The sequence below is a fragment of the Gossypium hirsutum genome, chromosome A06, assembly GCF_007990345.1.
Source record: "Gossypium hirsutum isolate 1008001.06 chromosome A06, Gossypium_hirsutum_v2.1, whole genome shotgun sequence".
Taxonomy (NCBI): domain Eukaryota; kingdom Viridiplantae; phylum Streptophyta; class Magnoliopsida; order Malvales; family Malvaceae; genus Gossypium; species Gossypium hirsutum.
Window position 1 is genome coordinate 101,393,892 of NC_053429.1, and position 20,204 is coordinate 101,414,095.

At 33.1% G+C, this 20,204-nt stretch overlaps 1 protein-coding gene and 1 long non-coding RNA gene across 2 annotated transcripts; one reads left to right on the forward strand and one right to left on the reverse strand.

The window, feature by feature from the left end:
* Positions 1–366: 366 nt before the first annotated feature.
* On the reverse strand, positions 367–1,305 carry LOC107962259 (uncharacterized). The gene is made up of 2 exons (XR_001701554.2): positions 989–1,305; positions 367–720 (listed from the first exon to the last, which is right to left on the reverse strand). It is a non-coding gene; the product is annotated as an uncharacterized lncRNA (long non-coding RNA).
* Positions 1,306–17,962: 16,657 nt separating this feature from the next.
* LOC107963487 (uncharacterized) lies at positions 17,963–18,843 on the forward strand. The gene is made up of 3 exons (XM_016899988.2): positions 17,963–18,105; positions 18,197–18,343; positions 18,425–18,843. The coding sequence occupies exons 1-3, from the start codon at positions 18,028–18,030 to the stop codon at positions 18,689–18,691; spliced, it is 492 nt and encodes a 163-aa protein (XP_016755477.1). The 5' UTR covers positions 17,963–18,027; the 3' UTR covers positions 18,692–18,843.
* The last annotated feature ends 1,361 nt before the right edge of the window (positions 18,844–20,204 follow it).

The window sequence follows — 20,204 nt, forward strand, 5'->3', positions numbered from 1 at the left end:
TGACAACTTTACCGTAAAAGAATCTGTGATAAAATATATTTAATTTTCGTATTCAACATATTCATAATAATCAATTAATTTAATTCTATTTAAGAACTTCAATTATTTTATTAAATAATAATTCAAAAAAATTAAATTAATTCTCAAGTCATTTTCATTAATTCTATTTAAGAACTTCAATTATTTTATTAAATAATAATCCAAAAAACTTAAATTAATTCTCAAGTCATTTTCATACTCAATAAGAAAACACATTCATTTTCGAATGTGACTCATTCCTCTAACTTTATCATTTTCATCCATTTTTGTTCATTTGATTCTTTATGCAATTCATTTCTGGTTTTAACGCTGGTTTTAACGAGCTAGTAGAGGGATTGATTGGACATATTTAATTAGGCTCAAAAGATTTACAAGCAAGTTCCATCTTTTCGCCTATTAATTATAAACTCATTTAGTTATAGTTGCAAATGCCCAAATTTGCCTGGAGCCCAACAACCAAAAAAACAAATATTAAACAATCCACTTACATCAGCCTAAATAAAAACTAAACAGGCCCAAAACTAAAAACCCTAGCCCAAAAACTTAAAAATTTTTCAGAAACCTAACCCTAACACCCCCATGTGCGTCGGTCCTCCTTCGGTTACCCCGCCTGCGCCTCGCCCGAGGCCTGGCATTCTAGATTGCCACCACCTGCTCCCTATTCGTTGACCATGCCTAGCCCTGCAACAGTGATGAGAGAAAGAGACAAAAACAGTGATAGAAAGAAAGCAAATAGAAGCAAAAGAAAAATTGATATTTTGTAATATTAAATGCTTATAAACGCCATTCCAAAACCAATGTAAAAGGGGACGGGTACATGCATTTTTAAAATACAATAGAAGCAATTAACAGATAAAAGGTGGTGCTTTATTTTATTCTTTTTTAATTTATTTTCCATTTTTTATTTTTGGCTTTAGTTTCAAAAAATAAGAAAATAAAAAGGGGTTACCTGAGTCATCGCCGATGAGAACCCGAATACCTCAGAAACGTGAAGGTTCGGGCGAGGGATCGAACGGTGTTGAAACCTCATTTGTTTTTTACGAATCTCGCTCTTTATTTCTTAAAATAAACGTAGTATTCGAAGTTTTTTTTAAATAAAAGAAGGGGTTGGAAAGGGGTCAAAAAGACTCGATTTTGGCACTTCCGGCCACCACCATGGCGGAGTTACGGTGGTGGCTTGCTGGATTTGGTCGAAGAAGAAGGGAGGGAGAAAGAGCCAAGAGAACCCTCTAAATCTTTTTTTTAATGCACTGCAGAATGATGTTTTTTTTTTAAAAAAAATTAGACTTTTATACACAATCAAAACGGCCCCAGCGCCAAAACGGCATCGTATGGGGATGAAACAAGATGACCCGATCCGCCTAGTCAGGGTCCGCGTGTTTTGTAGCGGAAGGGCTAATTACACTTTCAGCCCTTCCGCTTTTTAATCAATTCGCAATTAAGTTCTCTTCTTTTTTTTAATTTGTGCCCTATAATTTATTTCAGTTTTCAATTTCATCCCTCGTAGAATGCAGCGCTTTGGAGGGCGGGGATATTTTCCCTTTGGTCCCTCCATTTTATTCCCGCATCGTAGTATGGTCCTTCCCTTTTTATTTATTTTTAAATTTCCCCCAAAACTCTATTTTAAGTTTAAATTAGTCCCTTCTTTAGTTATTTTGGCCATTTTGTTGATTAATTAATTATATTATTATTACATTTATTATTATTTTCTTTATTTCTACTACTATTATTTCTACTATACTATTAAATTAATTTATTTAATATTTAGTATTTATTCGTTTATTTACTTATAATTGTTTAAATAGATTTATTTTATTTTTACCTTTTACCCTTATTGTTATCGCTTTGTTATCTAGTTATTTATATTTTTCATATACTTTTAAATTCTAGATTATCTGTTTTTATTATTTTTATTATTCTTGTTGTTAATATTTTATGTTCATTTTTATCCAAACTTTATATTTGTTTGTACTAATTTATTTATTTTTCTTTCTTTTATTTTCGAAATACTTAAATTTAACTTTATTTATATGTATTTTCATCTATTTACTCATTATACTTTCTTTTTGTATTAATTTATTTGTTTTATTATTATTATTAAATTAACTAGTTTTCGTAGTACTATTGTTATCATAATTATATATATACACATATATTTGTTCACCTAAAGTTATATATACATATTTATATATTATTTTTACTATCTATCTACTTATATATTTTGATACAATTTTTAAAAAAACTATTTTACTTTTCTTTAGTCCTTTTTTTAGTCATTTTGCTATTTTATTTTTAAAGTTATTATTACCATTATTATTATTATTATTACCATTTTTTATGTATTATTATTTGTGTTATTGTTGTTATTATTATTCTTGATTTATCATTAATACACTATTATTCTTCATTTTTTATATTATTATTATCCTTGTTAACATATTTTATTATTTTAATTATTATTTTCTATTATCGTTATCATTAATATATTATTATTATTATTCCTATTACTATAGACATCATTTTATTTTGCCTTAAACTGATTCAATATAGTATCTATTTTAAATAGTTTTATTATATACTATTCTTAAATTGTTTATCTATTATTTACTTTAAGCTGTCATGTGTATATTATAATTTTAAATTATTTTCTTATGTTACCTACTTTGAATTGCTTCATGATTTTTACTTTGTCTTTCATTGATTATCAATATTGAAAGCTACATGTTACGTGTTTATTGCTATAATCCATTTATTCCATGCTTCATTATAATTGCCCCATCTCATTTTATTTTGTAATCATATATTTTTATCATAACACTAAAGACCTCATTAAGTTTACCCTGAACTCATAAACAAGGGAAATTTTCAAAAAAGGTGCATTGTCCGATATTTGGGAGATTTGAGAAAACGTATCCTAACTTACGAGGTTTCGATTTTCTCGTTAAACCTAGATAGCCAAATATTTTTTAAATTATTAAAAAACATGATATTTTTATAATAAAGGCAATATTCCATGTTTGGAGATTCTAGAGATCGTGCCCTAATGTGTTGGGTTTCAATTTTCTTCGTTTGACCCAAATGACCGAATAACCTTTTGAAATTAAAACGCATGAATTTTGAAAATCAAAAGACAACCTTATTCTGTAGGTTTTAAATGTTCTGTCCTAACTTACTGGATGTGACATTTTATCACTTCGGGACAAGAAGGTCTTTAACATCCGTTTTGATCTACGCAAGCAAATTCTTCGTAAAAAAATCAACATTAAAAAGAGAGGATCGTATTTTTAATTCTTTTCGAGTTTTTAAATTTTGACATTAAAACATTAATTAATCAATTAGGTACCAATTTTGGGCATTACGAGGGTGCTAATCATTCCTCGTACGTAACTGACTCCTGAACCCCTTTTCTCAAATTTCGTAGACTAAAATCGTTGTTTTAGTAAATCGAAATATTTTATTAAAATGACCAAATTTCTAGGTGATCCGATCACACCTAAGTAAAAATGATTGGTGGCAACTCCCTATTTTCAATTTTCGCTTTCAAAACCAAAGTCGACTCCGTTTTCAAAAAAATGGTTTCGACAATAGTCATTCCATTATAGTATCTTGACTAAGCTTTCCCTAATTACATATCATTACAAAATTTACTCAATTAGTGCTCGAACAATGACCTTATCATAAATATGTTACCCTTATAGGATATTCTTAATCTCATTGGGATAAATTTGTTCTCTTAATATGATTCTATTTTATCTCATAGTAACAATTACATCTTCCTTAATGAAAAATCGGTTACTATCAAATTGTAATTAAGTCATTTATCACAAAGACAAGTAAATAGTGACCATGTTTACTTTCATCTATCATGTAATGCCGATGCGATGATATCATTTACCTATTTCTTAGGCTATGAATTCCACTATTGTGAGTGATGTTACATATTGTAGAAGTTGTATACCTAATGCACCAACTTTCATTTCATTATCTATTTGAACTCAAGCTTTTACTTATGTCAAAGTATATGAGTCATGCATACATAGTCCATCATCTAATCAGGATTAAGGTATGTCACACTATGAACTTCACAAGTGAATAAATTTATAAACGGATTCAAGATGTATTGTACTTAGGTCTTGTCCAAAGTACTGTCAATCCAATCAATTACACTTATGTCTCTATCTTTTGGGAGTCATTCATTTTTATGCTTAACACAAAACATATCACCAATTGGACTTAATAGGTGGCATATTAGTCTTTCAATTGGTTTTCTCATTTGCGGAATGATGAAAAATTTTTGTGGATAGACGCATGCCAAAAGATTTTTGAAAAATTGAAAATCGTACTAACTGAAGCCCCAATTTTTTCCTAACCTATTTCAGGAATTGAATTTGTGATTTTCACCATGTGTCCTTAAATGGCTTTGGTTGCATCCTTATGCAATGTGGAAAGGTTATAGCTTATGTGTCCCATCAACTCAAAACACATGAAAGGAATTACTCGATGCATGATCTAGAATTGGTTGCAATTTTGGTCGCTTTAAAGAGTTGGAGGCACTACCTGTATGGAGAGATATGTCGTAAATTTTCAGACCATAAGAGCTTGAAGTATCTACTCTCTCAAAAAGAACTAAATCTACGTTAGCGGTGTTGGCTAGAATTGTTAAAAGATTATTAACTGACAATTGACTACCACCTAGGGAAAGAAAATGTTGTGGCCGATGTTTTAAGTAGGAAATTCATGGAAGCTTTGGCTTCTGTAACACCTCTTACCCGTATTCGACGCCAAAACAGGGTACGAGGCATTACCGGAATTAAACACAAGCAAACATACACTTTCGGGTTATAAATTTGTGTTCAAATTTAAAACTTTTTTAATTCAATCACAATGTCGCTATTACAAGCCTACGAGGCCCAAAAAATACTTTAAAAGCGGTTTAGGACTAAACCGAGAACTTTAGAAATTTTTACAACAATTAGAAAATTTTTGCTAAAAGAGGGGGACAGACCCATGTGGGCAGGCCGTGTGGTCACACACGCCTATGCCCATAACCGGTGTAACTCTTTATTTGTCACCCAAGAACAAATTGAAGTCACAAGGCCAAGACACACGCCCGTGTCCCGAGGCCGTGCCCTTCACACGGCTGAGACACGCGCCCGTGTCTCTTCCTGTGTGATCGATACTGAGCATTCTATTCCACAACAATTTAGTTACAGGGGACACACGGCCAGATCGCACGCCTATGGGGCTGACCGTGTGCCACACACGGCCTAGACACACGCCCATGTGGACAAAACAAGGTTATTTACAAAGCCATTTTCCACCCTTATTTGCACAAACACTTACACCAATTCAATGTCACAAAACATATTATATTTAGGCAACCAAAAACATACATAACAATGTTCAACAAATGCCAAAGTACTATCAACATGTATCATACTCATAACGTTTATTATGCCCTTACTCAATCATGCCAATTTCACATTTATTAAGCTTCATTTATTTCCGTTCAAGATACCCAATTGTACACAAATCTATCATCTCATCCATGAATCACATTTCTAAACATTTCACAATCATACTATAAATCACATTCCATCATTCAACAAGCATACCATGACCATATCACCAAAGACATAGGCACACATATGAGTATACTTAGGCTTACAACCATGTTAGCCAAAATAAACCAATTTACATGGCCAAATATTAACACAAAATTTTGACCCTTACAAGCCAATACATAGGCTAAAGTCATAATGACACATATGACAAAATGACTAAGTCCCTATACATGCCATAACTCAAAATACTTGAATTCATCAATACACAAAATTGATAGCTTGATAGTGTAATAGGATCTCTGGCGATCTCTAACCCGAGCTAGCTTAATAACCCTATAAGATAAAGGAAGATAAAGGGGGTAAGCTATATAGCTTAGTAAGTCCGCATGAAAATAATAAGCAACTCTTTTTAAGCATTTATCAAGTTCAACAATTTAAACACAAAATAATACCAATTGCTATAAATATTTATAGCTATAATTTTATTCAATCACGATGTTTACTCTATTAACTTATAAGCATAATTAACATATCTTGGCATTAGCCTAACAACCGTAACCTCTCTTTCGTAAGATATCACAACAATTAACATTTCATTTTAAACCTCATAGTAATCACGCACATTAAATTATGAGCATTCACATTTCAAGCATATATTTTAACATTTTTTAATTGTTTAAAGCCCATATCTTTTCATATTTTTGTATTTATTTTATTAGGCAACTATGCCAATCTTTCCTTTCTCTCGTGTCTGATAAATCACAATTCTTACAAACAAAACATGTTATATCATAACTCAATTTGGCTTGGAAGCTAATCAAATGATCCTCAACCAAATTTAACATGAATTTCATACATCACAAGTATAGACCAATAATCACAAGGTCTTCAAAAAATCATTCTCATGGAAATCATGAACTCACAATTTCATGAAGTCAATGCATATAGACTTTATGTACATACTTGTACCAATTCGTAATACTTACATACTTTTTCTCTTCTTTGACATACCCGTTGAATTACCCGTTGAACCACTAGTAATACTAAGGACACTCGGGAGTCTTGTACAAATGGTACTGTACCAATGCCATATCCAAGATATGGTCTTACATGTAATCTCGTATCGATGCCAATAGTCCAACTATGATCTTACACATCGATGCCATATCCTAGATATGGTCTTATACGAAGTCTCATATCGATGGCATATCTCAAATATGGTCTCACACGTAATCTCGTAACCCTAATATCATGACATTTGTATCCTATCTATTCCTAAGGTTCAACTAGGATTTCACGCTTATCGAACTTTGTTAAACACGCTCAATGGTCAATCATAATTCATATAATAATAAAGCATTTAAAACATAATTAAAAACAATACATTATTTGCATACGAACTTACCTCTACAAAAAAATGGCAAAAAGGACCTAACCGTCAAATACTCATTTTCCCCCATTCTAAGTCCGAACTTGTTTTTCTTGATCTATAATATCACATTTAACTTATTTAATCATACTTAAATTATTTAATCATTATACTATTCAAATCAGCCCAAAATCATATTATGGCAAAAATTACATTTTTGCCCCTAAAGTTTCACATTTTTGCATTTTAGTCCCTAGGCTCGTAAAATGAAATGTACTCAATTTCTTTAATACCCATGCCTAGTCGAGCCTTATACAAGCTTATAGCAACCCACATTTTTCATTAAATCACACTTTTTCTACTTATTTTATAACTTTTACAAATAGGTCCTTTTAGGCATTTTCATCGAAAATCACTTAGTAAAAGTCATTTATCATACACCAAACTTGTATAATCTACCATTAAACATCAAAATACACAAATATTCATCATGGGTAAAAATTTAGACTTCGATTATGTCTTAAATTAGTGGTAGAAATAGATAGATCTTGTTACGAGGATTTCAAAAACATAAAAATCATTAAAAACAGGGTTAAAACAGACTTACAATCGAGCTTGGAAGCTTGAAAAACCCTATCCATGGTTTCTCCTTGTAAAATTCGGCCATGGGGTAGAAGATCGACAAAATTTGGCTTTTACTTTGGCTTTTTAATTCATTTAATTACCAAATTACCAAAATGTCCTTAATGAAAAACTTTAGAAACATACCTAATCATGTCCCTTTTTTTCCAACAACTTAATCAATGGTATAATTACCATTTAAGGACCTCCAATTTAAAATCTCATAACAATCAGACACCTCTACCTTATAGAGCTCAAGTTTTGCACTTTTTACAATTTAGTCCTTTTGACTAAATTGAGTGCCCAAACGTCAAAATTTTCAAACGAAATTTTCACAAAATCATTTCATAAAATTGTATACCATAAAAATATAATAAAAAAATTTTCTACGTCGAATTTGTGGTCCCGAAACCCTGTTTTGACTAGACCCAAAATTAGGCTGTTACAACTTTATTGCGGGCTCGAGTTTGCCAAGAGAGTAATGGGCCCCCTATTTTCCTTCCTCAAATCATTGAAGCCAAGTTGAGAGATTTGAAATACAGTGAATTGAAAAAGTGATTAAAGTCTAGTGGCTTGAATAACTTTAGCCTTAGGAAGGATGGCGAGTTGCATTTTATTGGCAGACTTTATGTTCCGAAAGGTAACAACTTAAGATAAGAAATTTTGAATGAAACTCATCAAGGACCTTTTTTATTACACCTAGGAAGTGTCAAGATGTATCGCAATCTAAAGAGCTCATTTTGGTGGCCTGAGATGAAAAATAGAATTTCTGAGTTCGTGACTCGATGCTTAACCTGTCAGCATATCAATGTTGAGCATCAAGTTCCATCTAGGACGTTGTATCCCTTAGAATTACTAGGGTGGAAGCGGGATAAGATTTTAATGGATTTTGTTTCAAGCCTACCCTTCACTTCCTCGAGAAAGAATGTAGTTTGGGTAATTTTGGATAGGTTAACTAAATCAACACATGTTGATGTTCGCGCCAACTATTCATTGGAAAAGCTCGCTAAACTATACATTGTCGAAATAGTCAAATTGCATGGCATTTCTTCATCCATTACATTGACTTGAGATCTGAGGTTCACATCTAGATTTTGGAAATAGTTACAAGAGTCCCTTGGAACTAAACTCCATTTTAGCACAACTTTTCACCCTTAAATTGATGGTCAATTCAAAAGGGTGGTACAAGTTTTAGAAGATATGCTTAGAAGTTATGTAATAGATTTTGGAATGAATTAGGAAAAGTATCTACCTTTGGCTGAGTTTGCATACAAAAAAGTTATCATACCAATTATGGCATGTCTCCTTTTATAGTTTTGCATGGAAGAAAGTGTAAATCCCTAGTTTGTTGGGTTGAACTTAGTGAAGTTAAACTTATTGGCCTTGATTTGGTTTACGATGCAAAGGAAAAAGTTCTAATTGTTTGCAACTATTTAAAGGCTGCTCAAGATCGCCAAAAGGTTTATGCTGATCGAAAAAGAAAGGATGTTTCCTATGAAGTAGGTGATAAAGTGTTCCTCAAAGTCTCACCTTGGAAAAAATCATTCGTTTCGGCTTGAAGGGCAAGCTTAGTCCGAGATTCGTTGGACCTTATGGAATCCTAGAACTTGTGGGACATGTAGCGTACCATTTGGCATTACCACCAAAGTTGTCAATGATTCATAACATCTTTCATGTTTCGATGTTAAGGCAGTACCACTCAGATCCAGATAACATAATGCAATTGGAGATTTTAGAGGTGGAGCCGAACTTATCCTATGAAGAAGATCCAGTTATTATCTTAGTTAAAGAAGTAAAAGAGCTTCGAAATAAAAAAATTCCTTTGGTAAAAGTCTTTTGAAGGAATCATAAGTGGAGACTGCTTGGGAAAAAGAAAGTCTGATGTAAGATCAATACCCTAATCTTTTCAATAGGTAAAAAATTTTGGGGACAAAATTATAACAAAATTATATTTTAAGGATGGGAGAGTTGTCACACCTCAAATTTTTGGAATTGTATTCTGAAATGTTGACCAAGTGAGAATGGTAAGGAACTTGTTTGAGCTTATCTAGTTTGTGAGAATTAGGTTGGTTTTATCTTTGAGCATCCCTTCACAAGCTGCTTCATCATTGTCTTGCCATCTCACGAACCTCCACCTAGTATGTGGTGAGCTATCTTTGCTGCCTTGCGAGCTTGTCAGTTAGCGAGTTCGTCATTCCGCAAGCACTTTAGTCAGCAAGCTTGTTAGTTTGCGAGATCGTTTGTTACCTTGACACCTCACGGTGTGTATAACACATATTAGAGGACGTGTTAAGCTTGGGGAAAGGAACATGTCATCATGCATGGCACCTATTGCCCTCGGGAATAGTTGGTGGTTAGTGGAATTATGGGTGGAGATTATAACTTCGTTGCTTGTGGGAGGAAATCATGATTTTAGCTTACTTAGAAGTTTTTCTTTTTCGAGCAGTTGCTGGTAACTTTCTTGAGTCATCTTTTAACCACAATTTCAGTAAAATTTTAGAAATTGTTTATATAGGACTTAATCGAAAGTATCGGTAAGGGGAGGAATCCCCTTTTACAATTGATACGTTTTGATATGTTTTGATATTAATTGTTCCAAAAGTTTTAGGAATCTTTTTAACCCAAAGTATTGATATGTTTTGATATTAGTTATTCGAATTTGTATAGTAATGCTTCGCAACCCTAATTCAACGACAGAGACAGGTTAGGGGTGTTACATGAACTGTATCTATGCAAGCTGTACGATAATGCGAACTGTCTCTATGCAAGCTAAATTGTTATACAAGCTATATGATAGTGCGAGTTATAGCGTTATGCAAGTTGTACTAAATTGTGAATTGTATCGATGTTATATTGACTTTGTGATGCATCGGGTAATCCTAATTCAATGGTTAAACTAGGAACTCGCTGAGTTTTATTCGAACTTACCTTGTTTTCTTTTCTTGCCTTTCAAGTATCTTAAAAAAATCATTTCTTGGACTTCTAGGAGGGATGGAGCCAGAATCTTCAGGCCTTTTCTGAGCCTATCTCTATTTTTTTGTAACATGTGTATGTTGAGGTAGTTCATATGTTCGAGTTGCAATAGCCTTATTTTGTTGAACTTTCTTAAATCCGGCTAGGTTGTAATTAAGTTGGTGTATTGTATTATGAAGAAAATATAAATGTGCTGATTGGAATTATTTATCTATAATCTTGGCATTGCTCTGGTATAAAAAAAATTGCAAACTTTAGCTGTTAACATAGTCAATGATTCTAGTTTCCACCCCAATTTGTGTCGCGCGTGAATATGATATGCGAATTGTGCAAGTATACAAGCCAAATCAAGTAATAAAGTGATAAGTGAGATCGTCTCCACAAGGATCGGATTAGGTATAGAAATGGTCAAATTATGATAATAATTAATGTTATGGCAAAGCTGAGTTAAGTACACAGTGATAAATTAAAATAATAAAGATGAGTGTGAAATATATACTGACTAATATTGGAAAATGCTAAGGCAAAGCAAGAGTAAAAATGCAATGGCAATTACGAGAATATTTATGTTAATAAAACACGAGTGAATAAGTAAATAACTAAGACTGCTATAGCAACGATGCTGTGGCAATGGTTTGAAGGTCTATGATGTTGATTTGGAATGCTGGGATTACTAAGAATCTGCCCTTACTTTCAGTAATGCCTTAGCATAATCGTTCTCAATCTACTGCTCAGAAGGGACTTAAAGTGACATGCTTCTTTTAAGAGCTAGATCTCAAGTTACCTAGCCTGTGTCTATAAGCCTTAGCACGGTATCCTGTAATGTTTTGTCTTCATTCTATACAAACGCCGCTCTATGTCTAAAGTCTCCTACAAGTGTTTGATCGAATTGTAACAGCCCTTACCCGTATCCAACATCGGGATAGGGCTCGAGGCATTACCAGACTTAAACATTCATAAACATACAAAACCGGGTCACTAAATTTCTCCCAAAATTAAAACTTTTAGAACATATGCTATTGTCCCTTAAACAGGCCATCGAGGCCTATAACTTACATTAAGGCGGTTCAGGACAAAACCAAAAACATTCGATAAACTTTGGGCAACTTAATAAATTTCTAGCTTTGGATTGCCACACACCCGTGTAGGTGGGTCGTGTGAACTCACACGCCTGTGTGGCTTGGGGCACGCCCATGCCCTTAGCCCGTGCGTGACACTGACTTTTAAACACGTCCATGGCACACGCCCATGCTACCTGTCCATGTTCAATACTGACTTTGGGACACGGCTATGGGACACGCCCGTGTGACCTACCCGTGTCCTATACTAACTCAAAATTTTAAATGCAGGGGACACACGACCATAGCACACACCCATGGGAGGGAACTGTGTGTCACACACGGCCTAGACACACGCCCGTGTGTCCAACCATGTGGACCTTATTAGGCTATTTTCCAAGCCTTAAGTCACCCCTTTTTACTCCTTATACCATTATACTATGTTTACAAACTGATAAATTAAACATCCATGTTCAGGGTATTATCAACTTATTATCATATCAAACATTTATTCCATAGCCATGACCACCTCAAATGGTCCTAATGCATTCACCATGTATATATGTTATATACTTCTTATACATAGTGAACAAGCATGATCACATACCCACATCATAAGACATTTACATATACCATGGATGAATAGGCTTACAAGCCAAAATCATTATAAGCCACATCTCATGGCTACATACAACAAATCACAAATCATTATAAGCCAATACATTTGGCTAATCACAATGACATCGATCATAGAAAAACTAAGTCCCTATACATACCACTCACTTGAACACGTTTACATATACATGTCAATACTCCAAGGGTAAAGGCTTGATAGTGTGATGCTGCCTCCGACAATCTCCAACCCCGAGCTGACCTGTCAAAACTAAAAGAAATGGAAGGAGGAGTAATCTTTACACTTAGTAAGTCCATATGAAAATAATAAGCATTATAATAACATGTTTCCTTAGGTAAAATAACTATAGTTATGTTTTTATTCATATTCTGATCAAGCTGTCTACTCAAGTTATAGTCGATAAATTATTTATAAATCGAGCTACAGAATTCCAAATTAATATCCGTTAATTTTCCCAGAAACCATACTCATATCTCTTGTTATCATAAACTTTTTAGAATTTTTGGTCTAGCCAATAAGTCATTTTATTATTCAAAGTCTCCCCTATTTTGCTATTTCACAGCTTCGACCTTTCTTCACTAAAATTTATTTATCTCCTAGTACGAGACTCAGATAATGTTCCCGTCTCTTTCTCTTGAAATTAGACTCATTAAGGATTTCAGTCATATGAATTTTAACTAATAATTATTTTTTTACAATCTCTAGTGATTTTCCAAATTTGAGACAGGGGAGTCTAGAATCACTCCGAATCTGTCTCACAAGAATTTAAATATCTCATGATATAGAATTCTTTTGCTTACACCATTTCCTTTATGTAAAACTAGACTCATTAAGCTTTAATTCCATATTTTATTCAGTCTTTAATTCAATTTCCATAATTTTTTAGTGGATTTTCAAAGTCAAACCAATACTGCTATACCAAATCTGTCTTAGTGCAACAAGATAATAAACATCACAATTTGTCATAGAAATTATTCTCATAAATATCATTCATTCATTTGCACCATCGTCATAAGTCCATTTCATTTCACATGCCAAGCACGTGTTCATGGGTTTCGAGTACTTACATGTGCTATCATTTAGCACCGTACTCGTCTAAACATGACAACTCACATGCATCATAATATTATCATATAACATACATTATGTATCATGGCAAGAGCCTTTTATTTCATTTCTCATATTAATCTCGTTGAATTTTTCAAAATCTCGATGGATGTCTCATTCACCGTCAATTCATACAAGTGATCATTTCATATGCGCACTCCCACGAACCTCACATCTTACGGCAGGATTACCAGTCCAGGCTAAATCCCCTGTAATATAAACTCATGGAGTGATGTCGGGATTACCAGTCCAGGCTAAATCCCTTGTAATGACAAGCACTCTCAATGAGCTCAGATCTGAATTACCAGTCCAGACTAAATTCAGACCCTAATCAGATTACCCATCCGAGTTAAATCCGTTTACACATATTCCTCGGGAGGCTCAATCACTTAAGGAACACCCGTCCAGACTAGATCCTTTCTATATTTGAGATCAACGGATTACCCGTCCGGGCTAAATCCTTTTCTGCAGCATATGCAGGATCTCAAGTCATGTAAGCCATGGTTTATCCATCGAATTTCCCTTTTTATTCAATCGGTATTTTTCTCTTTTCATCAAGTATCTCATTATGCATAGCTGCTCATGCCATGTACATCTAATTCAACACATTTCCATGTTTATTTAGACATTGGTCCATAAGATAAACATTGTATTACATATAATTATAATTTGACATTTGTTACAATATATAATCTTCATATATACTAAATAAATATCCATCACACAATGTTAACACATCAATTTAAGTTCAAGTATGAACAATAATAATATCATTGCGTTATCATTGATATATGAACTTACCTCGGTTTCGAGTACGACTATTTATTTCGAGTTTGTGCTTAACCTTGTTCAACCTCATTCTAAGTCCGAATCTTGTTTTCATTGATCTATAATATCACATTTAGCCTACTAATTAGTCACATTATTCATAGGGGTCCAAAAATCATATTTTTACAAATTTGCATTTTGACCCTTAAACTTTTAATATTTTCACTTTTGCCCCAATGCTCGAAAATTAAACTTCATCCTATTTTCTTATGTTTATGACATGCTGATCATTTTTCATAACTATGAAAGCCCCCAATTTCCACTAAATCACCCATTTATGACCAATTTTACAACTTTTACAAAACGATTTTTTTGGACGTTTTCATCAAAAACTGCTTAGTAAAAGTAATTTATTAAACACCCAACACTTATTTTATACCATTAGACATCAAAATGCATGCATATTACTCATAGGTAAATTTTTAAACATAAACCCTAGCTCAAAATAATGGTAGAAATAGCTAGAACATGTTACCGGGATTTCAAAAATGTAAAGAACTTTAAAAACGGGGCTCGGGATCACTTAAAAATGAGCTTGGAAGCTTGAACCAAACCCTAACCATGGCTTACATGGGGATTTCGGCTGGTACATGGAGAAGATGACCAAATTTTGGCTTTTTAATTCATTTAATTATTAGTTTACCAAAATGCCCCCAACTTAAAAATATTTTATTACACCCATTTCATGTCTATTTTTGTCCAAAAATTAATTAATGGTCTAATTACCATTTAAGGACCTCCCATTTAAAATTTCATAACAATTTGACACCTCTAACATGTAGAACTCAACTTTTTCACTTTTTACAATTTAGTCCTTTTGACCAAATTGAGTGCCCAAACGTCGAAATTTTTGAACGAAATTTTCACAAATCATTCCTTGAAATCATATACCATAAAAATATAATAAAAATAAATTTTCTGGCGTCGAATTTGTGGTCCTAAAACCACTGTCCCAACTAGGCCCTAATTCGGGATGTTACACAAATACTCAATTGCATTTTTCAATTTTGGTCTAACTAATCCAACCTTTTCATAATTAGATTCAATTTAGGGGCATATTGCACACTCATCTATGTTGAGCGAATGTATGCATACAATTGGGAAATAAAAACAATTGAATGAAATAGTAGATTAAATCAAATCTGTGCTTCAATCATTAAATAGAATAAAAGTTTTCATCTTGTAATCCCAATCCTATGAGATTCAACTCATGGGTTGGCAATTAAAATTCAACATCGTTTCAATCAACCCAATTCAAGGGAGAACGGATTAAGAAATAATAGAAGAACTTAGGAAGATGGTTGTCGCCAAACCAATCCACAATCCAGCAACACAGTGTCTTGTGGTGGTTGAGATAGACTGCCTTTGGTCTCCTCTTTTTGTCTCTACTCAGTAGGTACCCTCTATTGTTGCCTTCGGATCTCCACACTTAGGGTTTTCTCCTTTGGTTTTTTATAAGCATTTCGCCCTAGGGTAACTCCAACAGCCTATGATATCTTCTCCTCTTTTTTAGGCAGGTTTTTTTAGTACAAGTAGAGTTGGGCTGAAACTGATATGTGCTGAATGTTAACTGGGTCATCTTCCTAGATTGCCACAAAGTACAAAAATGGCAATCTTTTTGCCCTGGCAAACCTTCACTCATTTATTTCTTTCTCCATAGCCTACACCTGCCAAACCACCAAACACAACCCTTCCACACGCAATTAAAAGTATTTAACATGTAAACATCGTCCAAGCTTTTAATGCAAATGATAAATACTAATAAAATGTCCTAAAAGGCCACTAAATGTACCCAAGTACAAGCAATTAGCTAGGTCTAAAGGCATGAAATATAACTCTTTTCGAGAGTTATCAATTTGTCGGTCGTCTGGCCAGGCTTAGGGTGTTATATAATTACTTCATATGTTTTTTAGAGTTTATATATATTTATAATTTCTTTCATTTATATATTTATAATTGATATATATATTTAGGTTATACATATATTTCTTGAATTTTTATACATTTACATTTTTACATTTTTTTAAGATTTATATATTTTATAAAGGAACGTTAAATGACACTTTTTCATTGTCTAAAATTGCCTAAACGTTTTTTTTTTTGCGCAACATCTATAAAATAGGGATTAAAAAACATAATGTGAGCTTAAGTACCAGAGTGAACCAAAAAATTAAGATGAAAAAATAAGGAAAATCAATTTTTTTATAATTGTAGGAGAGAAATATAATTATTTCGGATCAAACTCAAACTCTTATGCTTACAATATAATATTATTATTAAATTAAAAGGTTGTTCGCAGAAAATGAGTTTTTAATATTTCTATTGTTTTGATTAGTTGAAATATTTTGTATGACATCTTTCATAGGCAAGGGAATTAAAACTAGCTAACAATATATAAAAATAAAAATATCTATCCCGCTCCATCCCCACTAAAATCCAAAGGCGAATGCCCTTTTTGCCTTTATGCGTTTAAGGCAGCTGCATGCTTTTGTGAAGGAATGATAAGATTTTGAGAAGTGGACAAACTCCTGTCATTCAAAACAGGCAATTACAATGTTCTATACTTGGCCTTTTCTATGGTGTACCGCTCACTGTTTATATCCAACAGTTTTATGCTATCAAATTATTTCTTTGCCCCTTTCACTTGGATGCAGAATAACCAATTAACTTATTATCAATATTTATATATAATCTTTATGCTGTGATTAATGGATGCCTTTAGTATTTAATTTCATGTTTTGTCATAGTAGGTTATGGACTATTGTTAAGAATCAAACTTTTACTTTGTATCCATTGTTAGTCATTTATCAAAGGTATGCATACAAATATTATATATATATAAATGTATATTTCCTTAATCGGTTTGAAAATGAAATGGATACTAAGGATTATAAGACATCAGAAGAGGAAAGAACGATAAAGAATAAAATACAGTGTGAGTGAGAGTGGCAGGCTTGTCATGTGACCTACAATGGCCACACAACTGTAGGCTAGCAAGCAGCAGGCAAAGGGCCTTGCCTGCGGGTGACAAACAAATAGTAAAAAAAAAATCATTAAAGAATGGCCCATGAAACACTGAAATATGCTTCAACTAGCATGGCATTAGCACAGATATATACAAACAATGACTGACTCTGTGTCCCCTGTAGCTTGATTGATTGCCTGATTCTGATTCTGACTATGACCACCCTCAGTCTTCAATCCATCTGACTCACTTCCCACATCCCTTCCCATGCACATATTGCTAAACTGTGAAACACAGAATAATGACAACCAAATAATCCAACATTTTTATCTATCATTTCAAATTAGCCACTTCTTTTTGGCATTTCTTGTTAGCCTTTTAGCTGCCATGTTAATTAACATTATCATTTTGTCATAAGGCTTCTTGTCTTGGTATTTGCTGGTTCAGACCTTATTGTTGATTAATTAATAATCTAATCAAATTGAAGAATGATACATATACCCTTAAATTATTAGTGACAAACCATTTTAGGATGTCACATGATTGAACTACCTAATTAAATAGCTTAAAATCGTTTAATTAGAAACCCCAAACTTATAAACAAAGAATAAATACAAAATTCCACAACTTTTCCATTTAATTATTCGAAAAAAGCAATGCCAAATCAACTAAAGTTGGCCAAGTATTTGCTTAATTCTGTTTTCATGTAAGACAAGCACATGGTAACTAGCCTTTTATGGATCCCAAGACATGCCCTTTATCTCAAAAACTCAAATCCCTTTTCCCATCCTATAAAAGCCAAGCCACTCCATTCAAATCTTTCTACAACTAATACATAGAAATCATCAAACAGTGAAAAGAGAGAAGAGATGGCAAAAAAGGTTCAAAGAAGAGCAGCATCTCGTAGAAAGCTTCAGCTTCTGCGAACTCTTACCAATTCCAAATCTGTAATACAAAAACTAGTCTTGATTTGGATTCAAAAAGCTTTTCTGGTCAATGATGTTAACCCCACCTTTTTTTTCCCCCCTTTTTTTGAAGGTTAGAAGGAGGTCCATCATCTTAAATGTTCTTCTCCATTTTCACAAGCTTAAAGTCAAGTTGGAAGAAATACAAAGAGAGTACCAAAACCTTATGGCTATCAGAAACGAATATTTCAATCTGTTGAAGCATATACAAATCCCAAAGGTGATCCATGTTTTCCTTCATATATACATATATATATATAAGTACTTCTTTTGGATTTATGCATTCGTGATGTTTTAGTAGGAAGTGAAAGTGGAGAAGCTTGGGGAAGATCAGTTTGTGGTTAAAGTGAGGTGCAACAGAGGAGGGGATAAGTTGGTGTCAATTGTAGAGGCGTTTGAAGAACTGGGTCTTAATGTTGTTCGAGCTAGAGTTTGTTGCAACCATTTCTTTTCCATGGAAGCCATTGTTGTGGCTCAAGACCAACAAACTACTAAAACCAAAGATGTTACTCAAGCTATTCTTAAGGCCATTGACAAGCAAGGAGGAGAGAGGATTCTTGTAACATAAGAATTTTATCAATTAATAGAATGTTGTGTTGGAAAAGTTAATGTTTCGTCTAAGAACCTAGCTTAGCTTATGTAGATTCTTATTTTCATTTTAATGTTGCAAAAAAATGAAAATGAAGATCAAAGAATATACAATGAGATTTCCATTTTGTATTTTCCTATGATTATCCTATTATATTGTTATTCGTGTGTTAATTTTTTTTTCTAAGGATTATCTGATTATATTGGGATAAAAGTATTATGGTAATCCTTGTATTTTATTTCAGATTGTATTAGGGCTCTCTATTGAAAAAAATGGACAAACCGATTCATGCAGCCAGATGGAGTAAAATAGCTTCACAATTAAAATTGTGGCTAAATGCTTAATTGATATTTTATATACAAAGCATAACAATAGCTTGAATCCTTGATCTTTCCACCTTTGTTTAATTTGATCTCTATTCTTTTATTTGACAGAATTTGACTCTTAACCTTTTATTATTAATGTGATAATAAACATTTAATATGTCACACCAAGAAATAATTCAAATTTATATAAAAGTCAAAAAAAAATTTAAAAATAAATAAAAGTTATAATTTTAAAATATATGATTGTTTTTTTAAAAACGTAAAAATCTAAAAAGTTCAAAAAAAATATAAAAATTTCTCAAATTTTAAATAAAAAAATTCTAAACTTTTTTAATTTTGAACTTTTTTTTAAAAAAATTCTTTTACATGTCTAAAATTATAAATAACTCCAAATTTTCTTAAGATGGATATGTTTAATTTGAAAGGTAAAATAAAGATGTTCCTAATTTTACCTTGATGCGTAGCTTCTCCAATTTGCCATAAAAGCTTGAATTTCAATTTGGGTTTGTTGACAGGAAATGGTTCCTTTAGGATAAGTTTTTGAAGTGCCGTTTTTTGGGCAGTCAATCTAGACCATCAACAATTAAAGGCATTGTCCTCATATTAGGATTTTGTCCCCCGGCCTTCGCAGAGAGCCATGTAGGTTTACGGAGGGGGGAGCCTCAATTGTTGGAGATCGATACCTACAAGACTTGGGATTCGTCTTAATATCAGGTGTACAAATAATTATAGGGATACTTGGGCATGACGTGGATCGAACCACCAACCAAGGCCTTATATAGGACTTATAAGTAAACTTGGTACCACTTGAGCTACCTCTTTGAGGAGGCCAGGGGCGGCTACCTAGAAAACAACACTTTGGAGACTTCTCCCAAAGGAGTTGAAAGTTGATTCCCTATAACAATAAAAAGTGCTTTTTTTTTGTTGAGAGATGGTTAACTCTTTTGGGAGAAGTCTTTGAAGTGTCATCCATCAAGTAGTCAACCTAGACCATCAACAATAGAAAGTATTATCCCCATAGATGGAGTTTTATTCCCTGGCCTCTGTGGAGATCAGCCATGTATGATTCATGGAGGGGGCACCTTGGTTGGTGGAGATTGGTACTTTCAAGACTCAAGATGCGTGTTAGTATTGGGTGTGTGAATAATTATAGGGGTACTAGGACA